Genomic DNA, 18,775 nt, shown 5'->3' on the forward strand with positions numbered 1-18,775 from the left:
CTCACACTCGAAGTGTTCTGAATGTGTTGATGGTGAATGTATATAGTGTGTGACAGTGTATAGTCTGTATATATATGTTGTAAATATACATAAATGAACATGAAACATTGGTGTGAATAACTGTATGATGGGAGGAGCAATGATGGTGAATACAATGTTGGAGGAGTGAGGGAGGGCTGGCTGGGTGTGGCTGCTCACACTTGCGGTGTTCTGAATGTGTTGATGGTGAATGTATATAGTGTGTGACAGTGTATAGTCTGTAAATAGATTGTACATATACATAAATTAGCATGATACATGGTAAATATGTGCAACATATGTGTACACAAGTGTCATGCATGTAACACAGTGTCTACGGACAGTACGGATGTTCTACTGCCATAATATAGTGTACGTGTTCACCATACATTGGTTCGGCACGTAAAATGTAATAAATTGTATTTGGAAATGTGTGCAAAACAAATGTACAAAAATATATTCGCTGCAACTTGCACTCCCCGCCCCAGGCGCCCCACCGGCCCCGGGAGCTTACGGCACAGGCACACGGGGAATGATGACGTCACGCGCCACCTTACGGACCCCATAGCAGCCAAAGTACAATTTCGAAATTCCATTGCTATACCCATATACAGGGAGGGTTTTTTTGACACTTTCAGAACAAAAAAGAATTTTTTCCCGAGAATTTATTTCTTGCGCACTGAGGAGGGGTGTCATATTTATAGGCTGTGCAGCTAATGGGTTAAGCAGGAAAAATAAATAAAAGTGAAGAAAGAATAAGCAGACACTGATAAAAATATTCAGAAAGTTACTAAACTAGGTCTTGAAAACCATACCACTTATACTTACTAGGATTCTCTCACTAATTATATTTTGTGAGCACTGAGCAAAGCTCTCTGGTCCTGCATCTATTTTGGTCCTGAGCTATTGAGCTCTATCAAATCTACATTTGAATAGAGTATTGAATCTGCCTCGACTCAATACACAAAGCAAATCTACATTTGAATAGTGCATCGAGTCTGCTGTCACTACATAATTTTGTAGTACATTTCATTTGTTAACAACTCTTGACTGAAAAAAAAGAGCATTGAATGTAATAAAATTTTCTCGGGCTCGCCCATTTTCTGGGCGAGCCCTCAAGGCTCCCTGAAGCTATCACAAACTGACATATGCCATATTAGTTTGGAGCCATCAGACCCTGGAGTTCGAGTGCCTAACAGGGGGGCCACGAGCCAGAACCTGGCCCCCCTCAGAGAGGCGCAGGGAGCAATGGCCATATGAGCTCTACATTTAGAGGGTGTCATGTCTGCCATCGACCAGAGAAGGCACCCAGAAAGGTTAAAATTGTAACCTATGTCTGAACAGAGCCAAAGAAGTCCTCCCAAGAGAAAACAATGTAATAAGCAAATCACCATCCAACTAGCGCACCCACTTGTTAGTTCCCCCTCCCCCTCCCCAGACAGGGGGGGGAGGGGGAGGGCAAGGTGGGTTGATTTTAATTATGCAAAATACATAGAATTACAGCATCTCTATAACCCTGGACAACATGGTTTCAGAACAAGGTACTCTTGCCTATCACAGTTGCTGGACCACTATGACATGGCACTAGATGTCATGGAAGATAGACAAAACTCTGATGTAATTTACACAGATTTCGCAAAAGCCTTCGACAAATGTGACCATGGTGTTATTGCACATAAAATGCGTTCAAAAGGAATTACCAGAAAAATAGGCAGATGGATCTACAATTTCCAGACTAATAGAACCCAATGTGTAATAGTCAACAAAATCAAATCCGGTCCATCAACCGTGAAGAGCTCAGTCCCCCAGGGTACTGTGCTTGCACCAGTACTTTTTCTCATTCTCATATCGGACATAGACAAGGACACAACCTATATAGTACTGTATCATCCTTTGCAGATGACACTAGGATTTTTATGAGAGTAGACAACATAGACGACACGGCAAACCTCCAATCAGATGTAAATCAGGTCTTTCTATGGGCTAAAGAAAATAATATGGTGTTTAACGAAGATAAGTTTCAGCTCATGCGCTACGGAAAAAATAAAAATATTAAAATGGAAACCACGTACAAAATGCAGTCAAATCATAACATAGAATGAAAAGGCAATGAAAAGTTTTTGGGTGTACTCATGTTGGAAGACCTTACTTTCAGAGAACACAATAAAGTAGCCGTCACAACTGCAAGAAAAATGACAGGTTGGATAACAAAAACTTTTCACACTAGAGATGCGATAACGATGATGATACTTTTCAAGACGCTAGTGCTCTCTAGAGTGGAATACTGCTACACAATGACAGCCCCTTTGAAAGTTGGAGAAATTGCTGACCTGGAGAGCATGCAGAGATCCTTTACTGCTAAAATCCACTCAGTAAAACATCTAAACTATTGGAACAGGATGTGCAGAATTACCCCATTGAAAAGCAGACATGCAACAGGTACTCTGAGAGAGAACTCTATCTACATCAAAGGCCCGAGACTGTTCAATACGCTTCCACTACACATAAGGGGCATAACTGGCCGACCCCTCACAGTGTTCAAGAGAGAACTGGATAAGCACCTCCAAAGGATACCTGATCAACCAGTGTTACGAACCCGGATCCAACGTCCAAGCCCGGAGCAGTGACGACCGCGCCATCTGTGGGTCGGCTCCCGAAACCCCCTCCAAACGGACGACGACACCTGGTGAGGACGGCGTGTACTGGCCTCGAGGGCCAGTTTCCAGTCCGGTTCAGCGCTCAACACAGCCGCTGCTGACCTCTGGTGAGGTGATGCTCAGACTACAACGCCATCTATGAAGTGGATGTGTCGGGCGTTTGTGTCTGAGCCTGTAAGTGAGGTGTTTTAGTGTCCCAGTTATTGATGACGTGTCTGCTTACAGAGTCGACCTGGGACTGCTGTGATGGAAGTTGAGTCAGTCTACCCGAGGCAGCCGTCTCCATACCTTGTACTTTGCTGCAGCAGTTGTGAAGTCGTCCCCCCGGAAGAACACTGTGGTGTGTTACCCTGCCAGTGGAGTGGCAGTAAAAGGATTACCCGGGACCGACTGTTGGAGACGATCATCCACTGGGGTATTGAGGACAGGAGAGTGATTTGTGGTGTCACACGAGGCTCCTGTCTAGGGCGTTCCCCTTATATCGTTCGTGGAGTGGCCTGACCAGCCTTGCTGATCCGGAACCTGCCAGCAGACCAGCTGGACGTGTGGTTGACGGCCTCCACGGCGGTGCCCCCAGTGGACCTGTGTTTTGGCTGACCTGTGGCCAGGGTAGGCTCAGCTTCCTAGAGGATTCGTTGTGAGGCCACGAAGAAGCACCGAGGATTTAGCACCGAGAGCGAGGATCCATAGTCTTCAGCAGAAGACTACAGTGTATTTCCCCTGTAAAATAAGTGTTTATACCCCTCCCCCTTGTGCACTCTTTTATATCTTATTTATTTATTTGGTGATGGTGAATTATAATCTTAAGTTCTTAACTTTCTTTCCCTACCCCCTTTAAGTTACTTGCGTCACGGATCACATCCCTTGAAAGCCACTACTGGCTTGGGGTCGGATATAACTTCCTCTAACAACATCAGAGTAAGAACCCCGTTGCGTCCCGAGAGGGCTGTAACAACCAGTCTATGACTCATACGTCAGGCTGCGAGCAGCAGCGTCTAACATCCTGGTTGATCAGTCCAGCAACCAGGAGGCCTGGTCGACGACCGGGCCGCGGGGACACTAAGCCCCGGAAGCACCTCAAGGTAACCTCAAGGTAAGGTAACCCCTGATAACCCTGTTACCTAGCAGTAAATAGGTACCTGGGAGCCTGGGAGTTTGTAACATCTGCTGATGTAGAATTGAAATGGATGAGGAAGAGAATTGGAGAGCTAAATCCCGAGAACTCAGCAGAAGAGCTAACCGAAGCGATCAGCCCCAAAGAGCCACAGACTCCTCCCCCCCTCCCGGTTGACACAATGAAATACAGGAGAGCAGTCCAAATGCCGCCGAATCACTGAGCCTCAAGGCAACCAAATCCACCCCAGCGCCTGCTACACAGCCGCCAACTCCCACACCCTGCTGTGAGCCGAACGGAAGAACAGAGCCCAACACCCCTGACCAGCGTGAACACACAAGCTGGTCAGGAACCAGGGTGTACTCACACAACTAGGTGAGTACACCCTGCTGTGAGCCAAACGAAAGAACGGAGCCCAACACCCCTGACCAGCCTGGTGACCGCAGGTCACAAAACCCCAGGCGAGAGATGAGGTGCCCGTGAACACATCGAACAAGGGAAGGGGAATGCGCCAAGGCATCGAACCTCAAAGTTGCTTGTTTGTTTGTTTGTTTTCTTTTGAGGAGAGTTCTTTGGCTCTGTTCGAACGTAGGTTGCAATTTTCACCAGTAGAGGACTTGTATTGTTTCACCAACCTTTCTGGTCGATGGCAGACATAACATACTCTAAATGTAGAGTGCTTATATGGCCTGCACCCAGAACCTGCCCCTCTCTGAGGGGGGCGAGATTCTGGGTCATGGCCCCGGGTAGGCACTAGAACTCCCGGGACTGATGACACCAAACTAATATGGCACATGTCAGTTTGGATAGCTTCAGGGTACCAACAAGGCTCCCCACAGAAAACACTATTTTTGTAACAGGTCACCTATGGAATTCTCAGTATAAAAAATAAACTTACTCACCATACATTCCAGGCCTGAGTATTAAGTATGAGGCAGTGAGGGTCAGAACGGGGAGTTCTATAATGGAGAAGAGCGTGCTGCTCTTTTGTGTTGCGATCACAGCCTTGATGGCCACAATAAAGGCACAACCAAATTACTGGTTCATAGGAATCCTGCAAATCACAAAAAACACAACGTAAAAGTGAAATAAATGATTCAGCTGTATTTTTTAACTCTGAGAGAAAAGGTCATCAATTAGAGTCAAATGCTGCAAACTTTCCTCAGTACAATATTTTCAGAACATTTTGGTCACCACTATTTTCACATGTACAGGTATTCTTATTACAATCAACAGGACATTATATACTGGTACATTCATTTTAGACAATGCAGATTTTCCCTTTTGAAAATTGGCTGGCATGCTCCTGGTCTACAGAATATGCAACATTGCAAAACATTTGAGAGACACATATTTAGACTATACATGAACTATTTTGAGTCTTAAGACATTCAGATGGTGCTACATATTACACTTATAGTTAACTGTAAATTGGAGAGCAAGCCTTGCTAATCTTTTTCATTCAAATGTTTACCAGGGTAATTTTATATTTGTACTAGTGAACTTATTTAATGAAATGTGTTAATGGTTTGATTTGATTTTAATGTACAGTATGTGAATATCAGAGTTGTGTTATATCAGTCTCTATCTTCAATATATACATAAACAGCCTAATGAGGGAGGTCTAGGTAGGAATGTTAGAGAGGTGTAAACCTAGTACATAGCCCTAATATGAATAATGGGAGCATGTCAAATTTTATATATGCACATAATACAGATAATTTATAGACTTCTAAGACTATTGTATCACACAGTATCTAAAATTTTTATTGCGCGCGTGAGAGAAGATTTAATAGTTAACGACGATATAATTAGTTATAGTGAAGCAGAAGGTTTGTGAAATATAAGTTAATGATGAAGGGCTTGAAGTGATCAAATGGTGAAGGGCTTGAAGTGATCAAATGGTGAAGGGCTTGAAGTGATCAAATGGTGAAGGGCTTCAAGTGATCAAATGGTGAAGGGCTTGAAGTGATCAAATGGTGAAGGGCTTCAAGTGATCAAATGGTGAAGGGCTTCAAGTGATCAAATGGTGAAGGGCTTGAAGTGATCTAATGGTGAAGGGCTTCAAGTGATCAAATGGTGAAGGGCTTGAAGTGATCAAATGGTGAAGGGCTTCAAGTGATCAAATGGTGAAGGGCTTGAAGTGATCAAATGGTGAAGGGCTTCAAGTGATCAAATGGTGAAGGGCTTCAAGTGATCAAATGGTGAAGGGCTTGAAGTGATCTAATGGTGAAGGGCTTCAAGTGATCAAATGGTGAAGGGCTTGAAGTGATCAAATGGTGAAGGGCTTGAAGTGATCAAATGGTGAAGGGCTTGAAGTGATCAAATGGTGAAGGGCTTCAAGTGGCCAATCAGTGTAAATACTAGGTTTGTGTCGTTCATGAAAACCCTGCACTGAATGTAATGAGAAGCCAATTTCTGGGCAATCCCAGTGACTCCCTGAGCTATCCTGCTGAAATGACTTCCAACTATTAGATCACACCAAGCATGAAGTTCAGTTAAGCCTACTGGAGACGAGCCAAACCCGAGCTGTCCCCTCACAAAGGCACGGGTAGCTGGTGTCACTCCTCCACCTCACCAGGAATGGCATCATTAATAATATCAGCAAACTAATACATACTACTGCTGGATAAAAAAAAAACTGAAGCCTTACAACCCACTGAATAAACTCACCCAACAATGTAAACAAATGAATGAATCTCTCGAAACATGCATGTGCTCATTCATTCCCCCCCCCCCTCCCCACCCATTTAGGATGGGAGGGGGTCCAGGGCTCATACCTGAAGCATACCTGGAAAGGGTTTTGAGAGTTCTTCTACTCCCCGAGCTTGGCCTGAGGCCAGGCCCGACTTGTGATAACTTGGTCCAACAGGCTGTTGCTTGGAGTGGCCCGCAGGCCCACACATGCACTACAGTCTGGTTGGTCCGACACTTCTTGCAAGAACTTATCTAAATGCCTATTAACCCTTAAATTGCACAACACATCAATAGCTGCGGTGAGTAACTGTCACAGAATTGCACACCATAGCTATTGATGTATTGGAGTACCATGCAACATTTAGAAGTCCAGCAGCTACATGGGCTTCAAATCAGCTTCCACAGGGCTCTTGTAAACAGACGCAATTTTAAAAAATAATAGTGGGTAACATTCCCGGGTGCAAGAGCATCAGTACTGACTGAGCAACCAAAGCTGGTGCACCCAGCATGAGCTAATAGCATTGCTGTTCAGCTTGTGACCACAGCGTCGCTTAAAAATGTAAAACAAAACAGTGTTGAATGTAATGAAACGCCATTTTCTGGGTGAGTCCCAGAGGCTCCCCGGAGTTATCCAGGCTGAATGAATATGTATAACTTTCTGGCATCAGTCAAGGTATATGGAGTTCTTAACTACCGAGGACCACGAGCCAGAACCTGGCCCCCCCCCATCAGATAGGCACGAGAAGCAATGGCCTATAGAAACCCCTTGAGGTTGGGAGCATTCTATGTGTGCCATCGACCAGGACAGGCACCCAGAAAGGTAGGCACCCCAAAACAAACCCCTATTCTGGAGAAAAGATTGCTACCAAAAGCCGAACAAGTGGACAGAACTCCCTAAACAAAAATAGCAAACTAGCATGACGTCATCACGTCGCCATGCTGCCGTCTTCGCAACCCACCCACCCACCCCCCTCCCCGGGAGGGGGAGCCCCAGACCCTCCGTGCTGGCTATCCAACTGGCAGTTTTTAGGCTGGATGTCAAAATACGTGAAAAACACCGTCGACCGGAGGGAGGGAGGGATACCGGGGAGCCTCCGGGACTCACCCAGAAAATGGCATTTCATTACATTCAAGGCTGGTTTTCTGGGGGGGGGGGACCCTATGGCTCCCCGGAGCTACCTCACTAGAGATATGGAAAAAGAGGGAAGGAACCGGGAGGCGGACGCAACGCACCCAAACCAAAAAAAAAAAAAAAAAAAAAACACAGGCCAAACCAAAGGACCCTGCAGATGACCCGGGAGACCCTAACCCCCGAACAGGAAAGAAGGAAGTGATCCCAGGCAAATCAAAACACGCTCACGGCCCCAGAGGCCACGACGAGCAGAAAACAGCGAAGAGCTGCACCCAAACAACACATGAAGCACCCCGACCCATCCAACCAAGTTGCAACCCAAGGTGCCCCAACGGGAAACAGCAGACCTAAATGTCACCTGAAAAGAAGAGGACTGCAGCATAAGAACAACCTATCACCAGGACCAAAGTAGCAGAAAAACATACCAGAACCGAAGGGACCACGATAACCGAGGAGATGAGAACCCCCCCCCCTGACCAACGACTAGGGACAGCACCGGAAGTGCATAAGCCGGCCGGAGGTGAAACAAACCAAACAGCTAGCGACACGGAGCAGAAGGAACAGCAAGACCGAACACAAGCGGGAGCAGACCCGCCAGTGCTGCCCGAGACGAGGCGACAGCACTCGACACCAATTGACAGTCCTGGAACAACCCCATAAGACAACCCTATCAGAGACCACAGTACACCCACACAGTGATAGGAAAACTGGAAGGACCGCCAGGAACTATCAACTGCCACCGAGACGAAGCACGCAGGCGGGAGACCAACAACAAAGCCACCAACGCCCACACAAGGGACGAGAACCCGACAAAAAAACTCGAGACGCGAAGACTCGAGGGGAAGAACGAACCAAGGCACAGGAAGAGGACAACAAGGAAACAAGGACCATGAACCGAAACGCGAAGCGAGAACAGCAACCCTGCAACCCGCAGGAGCAGCGCAAGCAGTCCAAGCAGGGAAGGACGCACGTGTCACCGAGGTAGATATGACGAGAACTACCCATGACGTGAACCACACAAAAACAAAAGAACGTCCCAGAAAGGAATAGAAAACAGGAGCCAGGATCATAAACCTAGCTCCACCCGTCCCAACAAAAAGGAATCTTAGGGGCAGGAGTGGGCGAACTGAAGCAACACCCACCCGCAGGCATTGCAAGCACCTCGTATACCACATACAAAAGACCAAACCCGGAGTATGCGGCTCCAGCATGGAGCCCGTACCGCGTTTGGAAAAATGTAGAGGCAAGCCCCGAGGCTAGTCCCAGAGCGAAGAGGCACAAGTTACGAGGACAGGCTGCGGGAATGCAACACACGACATGAAGGCAGAAGAGGAAGGGGAGACAAGAACACAACCAACAAAATTCTCAGAGGAAATGAAAGGGTAGAGAATGATAAACTGGTAAACACAGGCTGGTTGGTTGATGGGGTTCTGGAAGTTCTTCTACTCCCCAAGCCCGGCCCGAGGCCAGGCTCGACTTGTGAGTTTGGTCCACTAGGCTGTTGCTTGGAGCGGCCCGCAAGCCCACATACCCACCACAGCCGGGTTGGTCCGGCACTCCTTGGAGGAAACAATCTAGTTTCCTCTTGAAGATGTCCACGGTTGTTCCGGCAATATTTCTTATGCTTGCTGGGAGGGCTGTACGCAAAGAAGGGGACACAGATGGAAGCTGAGTACCCAAAGAGCCACAGGGATAGTAGTAAGAATCCTGTCAGTGTCAGAGCAGGTAACAGATGGAAGGCAGTAGCCAGCGGTGTGGCGGAGGCAAACACCAGACACAACTCCAAAGGGAGAGATGAAAGAGACAAAAAGGCTCAGGAATCGGTACACCAGTTGAACAACAGCTGAGAAGCGGGACTAAGGAGCCAGAGCTCAACCCCCGCAAGCAGAACTAGGGGAGGACAACCAGGTGAGGAAAAAACTGATAGGGAAAAAGCACAATGAATACAGAGAAAAGATTCAGGTGCCGAAAGACTAAACAAAAGGCACCGTAGACCGAGGTTGCGTCCCACAGTACACTGACCAAAGGAAAGCCATGGCAAGACTCACGCAAAGTGGCCAAGCAAAACACACAACAACCACACCCCACCAAAATCGAGAACCAGTGCCCGGCCAACAGCATCGCCAGACCGCACAATCTCACCTGCAGAGTGGAGACACAACAGTGGCACAAAACAGCTGAGGGAAGTAATAAACCAGGAGCATTGCTAGGGAAGTACGTCTAGAGATGCGTGCCCAGCAGAAGCCGAGGTGCAGGACAGAGCTGTCTCTACAGCTCTGTTTAGAATTATTGCAGGAACAAAGGTGGATGTCTTCAAGATACACTTGGACAAGTTCTTTGCAAGAAATACTGGACCAACCGAATTGTAGTGAATATGTAGGCTTATTTGTTGCTCCAAGCAACAGTCTGTTGGATCAAGTTATCATAATTTGAGCCTGGCCCCAGGCTGGGCACGGGGAGAAGAACAACTCCAAAACCCTCTCCAGGTATGCTCCAGGTAAGCCTTTACTTAATTTAATACAATTTTATTGTGCATTGTAATTGGTATCTTCATAAATAGAAGTCTGTATTACAAACCTTTATTTATCTTCAATATAGAATGATACTACTTACCAAGACATGATTAGTTTGATCTTGTAACTGTGTTTGGTGTCCCTTGCGACACAGTATACATTCACCAATCACCTGGCCTTGCTTAAGAGATTTCTTCACTAGATTCAAGTTGACGGATCTACTCGCATGACCACATGCTTTGGACTCTGCAATACAGTTAGTAGCACATAAGTAAACTTTGTCATTATAAAATTATCAGAATATGAAATGAGATGAATTATGTTTGAAGATTTATGCACACAATGAAAAGAAAATCTAAATAATTATATATTTTATCATTACAACACAATATAAAGCTACATATGTTTTGTGAAAATTTCATTCTACAATGCTACAACCTACTTTTCACTAATTATCAGTTTACAAATCAAACGTTAGTTTCATGGAGAAAACTGAAAGAGGAAAGCTTAGTTCAAAAAATAAATTAAAAATAAATAGATAAAAACAAAGAAATTGTATAAACTCCAAAAGCAGTACTATTTATGCGGACATATTGCGTAACTCAAAACAACGTCAAAGAAGAGAATTTTGCAGTATAAAATTAATGTTATCCAAAAAAGGTTATAAAATGCCAGCATTAATATATTACCCAGACCAATAAGAAGCTTTAAGGGACAAGTAAATAAATTATTCAAGACTTATACCACATAGTAAGTGCCTCCAGAAACCGATTCAGTGCCAACAACACTACACCCACAAACTACATACCTCGCAGGCCTAACCTCTCAGCTTTTGACTGGCTGCTACCCAACTGCAAAGCCCAAAAATTCCCAGTACATTTCACGAAGATAACCATGGCAGAAAAAAAAACATTATTATTATTTATAATAAGGTTAAGCAAACATTTTCCTCACTGCTATGAAGGTGTATGTCAATAAAAAGATAATACCTGTACATATGCACTAAATAATGTAATACATATTTAACCTTTTCTACAGTATGTAGATATAGTACATACATTTAAAAATAATTTAATGATAAATTAGTTACCAGTGTTAATTCTATGTTTAAAACTATGCAAAACTCTAAAAACTTGATAGTGAAAATGATAAATCATTTATTGTTATGCAACCACTTTACATCCTTGCTTCATTATTCCAGCTTTAGAATACAACACTACTATAACCTTAAAGTATGCCATACTGTATTCGCTGTATTATGAGATGAATAATCAGTAATGCATATTATAACAATTTGGCTTTGAGTGTGTATGAAAAGCTACTCATTGAACAGGATACACTGTTGGTACCTTTGACAAAATCCTTTATTCCCATAGACTGGACTGTGGAGAGACCAGGTAAGTTGACATTCTGCACCACTGACAACAGTATTTCTATTTGCAGTATTTATTTGCCAACATACAAGGCTTGAAGTCAAAATCAACAAATAAAGTTAAGTTCATAAATAGCCTTTAGTAGAGTCGAACTCAATATTTGAGGCGATCATGGAAACTCTCATGAAAGATTACATGGATTGTGAAAGCTGGATTACAAATTATAATTTATTTAGATGCGATAGAGAAACTAGGTCAAATGGAGGAGTACGTCTGTATATTAAAGAGGATCTGGTATATACAGAGCTACTAAACTCAACAATGAGGTAGGAGAGGTACTTGGAATCAAGATAAAAAAATAAACCTAATTATTATTTTAATATATAAACTGCCAGATATAACGGTTGAGGAATTCACAGAGGAGATGCACAAAATAGAGAACATCCTTAATAAGCTAACAAATCCAGTTCCAGATATTATCTTTCTTGGAGACTTCAATCTACCAAGTCTAAGATGGAGAAGAGCAAATAATAATACAGTGGAACCTCGACTTATGAATGCCCCTATTTACAAATTTTTTGAGTTACGACCCCAATTTCGTCAGAAAATTTGACTCGACTTGTGACTTTGTTGATATAAAGGTATGGGTCGACCGAGCACATGGTTCCTGATCATGGAACTATGAAGCACATGGTCACCAGGGGCAACCCTGCTTCAGTTTACCAGAGCCACTTGCTTAGTGATGACTGTGCTTGAATTCTTTGTAAAGAATTTCATTATTTTTGTGCTTTTTGTTTTTTGAACATTAAAGTAATTACTGTACTCACCTAGTTGTACTCACCTAATTGTGCTTGCGGGGGTTGAGCTCTGGCTCTTTGGTCCCGCCTCTCAACCGTCAATCAACAGGTGTACAGGTTCCTGAGCCTATTGGGCTCTATCATATCTACACTTGAAACTGTGTATGGAGTCAGCCTCCACCACATCACTTCCTAATGTATTCCATTTGTCAACCACTCTGACACTAAAAAAGTTCTTTCTAATATCTCTGTGGCTCATTTGAGCACTCAGTTTCCACCTGTGTCCCCTAGTGCGTGTGTCCCTTGTGTTAAATAGCCTGTCTTTATCAACCCTGTCGATTCCCTTGAGTATCTTGAATGTGGTGATCATGTCCCCCCTATCTCTTCTGTCTTCCAACGAAGTGAGGTTTAATTCCCGTAGTCTCTCCTTGTAGCTCATACCTCTCGGCTCGGGTACTAGTCTGGTGGCAAACCTTTGAACCTTTTCCAGTTTAGTCTTATGCTTGACTAGATGCATGTAACTGTATTACATGCCACGAGTCCCAAGTCAGTCAGTCGTAAGGTTCAACCTAAGAAAATAGTTGTGAGTAGAGGCAGTAGAGGATGTCCCTTCCTCATTAAGAAAATGTGTGAAGTATGGGAAGAACTGCAAAGTTTTGTTGAAAAAACTCACCCAGATAAAGCTGTAGCAGGCCATTGCATTGACTTTTTAAATGACTGTGATATCTCACTACAGACAAGTGATAAAATGTTGGGAAAAAGAAGTGTCTTTAGACAGATTCTTAGTAAGACAAGCAAGCAGTGAGCCACAACCAGGTCCTAGTGGTATGCCTGCAAAACGTAAGAGAGTACCCCAGAGAAGTCACCACTGCTCGGTGTTATAATGGAAGGGGGATTCGCTCTTCCAAACACTAACACCTCTCCTCCTCTCACTCTCTTCACCGTCTTCCATATGACAACAAGGGTTATCAATAAAGGTAAGCTATAACTTGTACATAATATAGTACAAAATGTGTGTGTATTATGTACAGATTGTATTTCGAAGTTAATATTTTTGAGAGTGTGGAACGGATTAATTCAATTTACATTACTTCTTATGGGAAAATTTGTTTTTTCCAGCAACGAATTGGTGGAAATAAAATTCCACCAACCTGGAAATAATCAACCACAGATGAGAAAACTTTTTAGATTTTGTGACAAATTCTCACTCAATCAACATATTAAAGAACCCACTAGAAACGAAAAACACACTAGTCCTGATATTCACAAACAATGATGAACTAATCAGAGACATTACAATCTCAGATACTACATACTGTACTCAGACCATAAGTTCCTTGAAGTGCAAACTATTATTAATAACGGTAGTAGGTCCAAGAAAACCAACAAGCGAGAAGGGTTATTCAATCAATTCAATTTCAACATGAGAGGGTTCGACTGGGAAAAAATAAATATAGGCCTTGCAAATATTTAGTGGGAGACAGTCTTAGCAACAAAACCCCCACACAGGGAATAGCTCAACTGACACCTGAAGTATACAAGATCATGTGCCTTTGTGAGGAGGGTCAGAAAGAGGACCACTCTAGAAAGAGAATGCAGACGACTGTACAGGAGAAGGAAAAAATCATGAAAATGCTTAAACCAAACACGACTATCACAAGAAGGGAAAATCAATCTAAACAGGGAGATTGAAGAAATTGAGCAGATGTTGAAGCGATCATATGAGCCTGAGGAAAAAGAATTGGAAGAGAAAGCTATACAAGAGATAAAGCAAAATCCTAAATATTTTTTCACATATGCAAAATCAAAATAAAAACCTCCACCAGTATTGGATCTTTAATTACAACTGAAGGTTGTACACAGAGGACAACAACAAATTTACATAGTGAAATTCTAAGACTATGACTAAGACTAAGACTATGAGGCTATGTTCAACACACACCAATAAACAACATGAAAGTTGAAGATCAAGACAGCTTCTTTATGAATGACATCCAAGATGCAGATAATATAACAGATATTAACATGAACTCAGATGACTTTGAAAGAGAAATTGACAACATGCCCATGCACTCACCTCCTGGTCCTGACTCGAGGAATTCAATATTCATAAAGAAATGTAAAGTATCAGTAGTGCGAGCGCTCAAGTGTAATATGGAGAAAGAGCCTGGATACAAGGAAGATACCAGAAGCACTTAAATCAGCAGATATAGCTCCTCTGCACAAGAAAGGTAGTAGAGCTTTGGCAAAAAACCAGCATTAAATGTAATGAAACGCCATTTTCTGGGTGAGTCCCGGAGGCTCCCAGGAGCTATCCAGGCTGAATGGATATATATAACTTTCTGGCATCAGTCAATGCATGGAGTTCTTGCCTACCGGGGACCACTAGCCAGAACCTGGCCCCCTATAGAGAGGAACGAGGAGTAATGGTCTATAGAGAACCCCCCTGTGGTTGGGAGCATTCTATGTCTGCCATCAACCGGGATAGGCACCCAGAAAGATTGGCGCCCCAAAACAAACCCCTATTCTGGTAAAACTATTGCGACTGAAGGCCGAACAAGTGGACAGAATTCCCCAATCAAAAATTAGCAAACTAGCATGACGTCATCATGTCGCCGCGCCGCTGTCTGTACACCCCCCCCCCTCCACAGGAGGGAAAAGGGGGAGCCCCAGACATATCCGCCGGCGACCCAACCTTCAGTTCTCAGGCTGGATGTCAAAAAGCGAGAAAAACACCGCTGACTGGGAGGGAGGAAGGGATGCCGAGGAGCCTCCGGGACTCGCCCAGAAAAATGACGTTTCATTATATTCAACGCTGGTTTTCTGGGGGAAACCCCGTTGGCTCCCTGGAGCTACCTCACCACAGATAAGGAAAAGAGGGCAGGATCCAGGAGGCGGATTCCATGCGCCCTAACATAAAATCAAAACCACAGACTAAAAGAAAGGACCTTGCCAATGACCTGGGAGACCCGAACCCCCAGAACAGGAAGGAGGGAAGTAAGTGAATCCGGGAAAACTGAAACGCGTTCACAGCCCCAGAAGCCAAGACGCACAGAGAACAGCGAAGAGCCACAACCGAACAACAAAAGAAAGCACTCTGGGTCTGGCCAACCAAGCAGCAACCCAAGGACCCCTCAGGAAGCAGCAGACCCAACCATCACTCAAGAAGAAGGAGACTGCATCAAAAAAAAAAAAAAAAAACCCTACCACGAGGACCAATGAGGCAGAAAAACACGGGTGCCAGAGGAGAGACGGAAGCTCCCCGACCCGACCCTTAGAGGTCAACACCAACAGAAGAAGGAGACCTGAAAATACAGTACACCAGAACCGAAGAGATCACAACAACCGAGGAAAAGAAGAAAAGAGACCACCCGGGCCAACGACCAGGACAGCACCAGAAGTGCAAGATCAGGCTAGAGATGAAACAACGACCAAGACAGCAAGCAGAACAAGAATGTAACAACTCTTGTATATATCTCAAAAAAAAAAAAACTTGTATATATCTCAAAAAAAAAAAAAAAAAAAAGAGCAGAAGGAACAGCAACACTGAACACAAGCTGGAGCGGTTCCGCCAGCGCCACCCAAGACGAGGCAACAGTACACGGCACCAGAAGACGGTCCCTGAACAACCCCGAAGGAAAAGACAAGACAACCCTATCAAAGACCGAAGAACCCTTCGCAGTGATAGGAAAACCAGAAGGACCGCCAGAAAACCACACACTACCGCCGAGACAAAGCACGCAGGAGGGAGACCAACAATGAAGCCATCAGTGCCCCCACAAGCGACGAGAACACGAGACAAAAACCCCAGACGTAAAGACTCGAGGGGAAGAACGAACCAGCCCCGTACAGGGCTGGACCGATCCGCAAAAAGAGGCAGAGCCGCCTGGAAGCCCCTCAGGATTGGAACCGAGGAAAGCAGAGCCCCCAAACAAGGCTGGTAAAAACTACAAGGAATGGCCGCCAGGGAACCAGGAACCCAATCCCGGCGAGCCAAAAAGGAACCAACCCGAACGAGCAGAAACACCCCGTTTGGGAGGACCCCCCCTCCCAGGACCCATGAAGGACCAACAAGGCCAAATACCAAAGAGCCAGGGTCCAGGCAGAGGCCAACGAAGAAACCAAGCACCAAGAAATAAAGGGCGAGACGCGAAGCGAAAAGCAGTGACCCCGCGACCCTAAGGAGCAGCGGAACCAGCCCCAGCAGGGAAGAACGAGGCACGCATCACCGAGGTACACAGGAGAACTACTCAAGACGTGTACCACAAGAAAACAAAAACGCACGTTCCAGAAAAAGAACAAAGAAAAACCAGAGCCAGGACCGGAATCCAAGCTATCCCTGTCCCAATAAAAAGAACCAGGAGGGCAGGAGCGGTTGACCGGAAGTCCACAACCTCCCACTGACATTGCAACAAGGGAGAACAAGGAAAGTGAACTCAGTACCAAAACTGAACACTGAGGTAGTCCAAAATCAGGGAACGGAACATGGACAGAAGCCCACCACAGCACAGTACAGCCAATAAGCACCAACCAAGATACACAGCCATGTGTAGCATAGAGGGGGAGAAAAACAGAAATAGGCAAGGAAAAGACGGGAATACGGACCAAGTAGCAGCTGGTAATGCAATATAAATGACCAACCACAACGTGTTGTGAGTGGTCACACATACACAGAGGGACACCCTGGATATCAGGATGCACCCAGGCACCGAAGATAGGCAAAGAATGTCCAAAGATCGAGAAAAGACCCAGGCGCCAAAAAACGAAACAAAAAGCACCAAAATGCGGGGCAGGGGTCCCCAGTACAACAAGAACAAGATACACGGACAAGGTAGTCACTGAAAGACACACGCAAAGTATCCAAGCAAAACACAAAACACCTAACACCCCTGTTAGGAGCCAATGATGCTACCCTGTCAAGTGAGGGCAAGGGGACACAGGCGGAAGCCGAGTACCCAAATGAGCTACAGACACAAAAAGAACTGTTTCAGTGTTAGTAAGAGGAATGCACAAGGAAGTGATGTGGTGGAGGCAGACTCCATACACAGTCGCAAATGTAGAGAAGATAGAACCCAGTAGGCTCAGGAAGCTATACACCTGACGATAGACAGTGGAGAGGTGGAACCAACGAGCCAGAGCTCAACCCCCGCAAGCACAACTAGGCGAGTACAACGAGGCAAGTACCCCACCAGACAGCGAGAACCAGCACCCGGCAGACAGATTCACCAGACAGGACAACCCCAACAGCAAAACAAACACACCACCGTGTCATGACACAGCTGAGCCGTGCAATGTAACAGGAGCATCCCTAGTGGAGAATGTCCAGAGGTGTGAGCCTAGTAGGAGAAGATGAGGTGCATCCAGAATAGAGGCGGAGGAGGCGCCACTCAAAAGTCACCCCACACTCGCTTCAGACCAGGGGGTTATGACTGGAAAGAAGAGGAGCGAAAATGGCGTAGAATCCGCGAGAAAGAACGCGGAACACCAACACACATGTACACTGCCCAGAAATAAAATGATCACCCCGGCCCCAGCGCCCGAAGTACGAACTGCACCACCCATCTTCCGGGTGGCGCGGCTCGTACTCCAGTCGTATGTACACATATCATACATACACCAGCAAGGCGTATGTACACATGTACAAGGCAAGGTAACTAAGATGAGGAATATTGAAACAGGAAGGAGAGACGAAGTGAAGACAAAAGGAACATGTTCCCCTTCCCTTTGTTCTATACACCCCCTCCTTTAATGATTTTGTTGCTTTGTCTTTATGTACCATTTCACAAGCTTTCCAGTCCCTGACACTTTGTAGAAAAAGAATTCCTTTCTTCTTCATTTCTATCCCCCATTTAGACGTTTCGCTTCAATCAGGTTCATTCATCAGGCGTTCATTCAATCAGGCGTCAGGCATTGTGAACATCGTCTGACGCCAGAAGCCATAGATAACCCCACCTCAACATAATAGTGAACAACACTACAAGCTCTGGCCCTACAAGAGGGCTAAAATCTTCATACCATATGATTAGTGCTCCTCACCTGCATCTTACTAAAATAAAGGAGGTTGGTGGTGTTGTAACAATAGTAATTGGATTCAATTCTTTGTGCCACTAACCCCATTAATATTGCAGGTGCAGTTACAACCATGAGCTTATGAGCTCACCTAAGTAAGTAAATTACATGCCACTAAAATAAATGATACTAACTAGGTTAATCAATATCCAACTAATATTGATATACAGTATTGCAATTGCATAAAAATAAATTGAAATACATACAGAGGAACCTCGAGTGATGAGCAGCCCCATCTACGAGCATTTCTGGTAATAAGCAAGCCACTTGCAGAAAATTTGTCTTCATTTACAAGCTTCCGCTCGGTTAACGAGAAAACCTCATGGTGCTTCCTAGCGTTCCTGCTAGCTCTTGCAAATTCTTGGCTGCTTCCGACGACAGTGTTGTTGTTTTATCGTGCAGAAT

At 44.9% G+C, this 18,775-nt stretch overlaps 1 protein-coding gene across 1 annotated transcript in view; it reads right to left on the reverse strand.

Annotated features, from left to right (window-relative positions):
• Window positions 1-18,775, reverse strand: part of Usp16-45 (ubiquitin specific protease 16/45) — a 214,554-nt gene that overhangs the window by 114,379 nt on the left and 81,400 nt on the right. The window contains 2 exon segments of the mRNA XM_069326551.1: window positions 4,692-4,843; window positions 10,232-10,377. Coding sequence (XP_069182652.1) covers window positions 4,692-4,843; window positions 10,232-10,377 — 298 coding nt within the window.

The sequence above is a fragment of the Procambarus clarkii genome, chromosome 18, assembly GCF_040958095.1.
Source record: "Procambarus clarkii isolate CNS0578487 chromosome 18, FALCON_Pclarkii_2.0, whole genome shotgun sequence".
NCBI classification, from domain to species: Eukaryota; Metazoa; Arthropoda; class Malacostraca; order Decapoda; family Cambaridae; genus Procambarus; species Procambarus clarkii.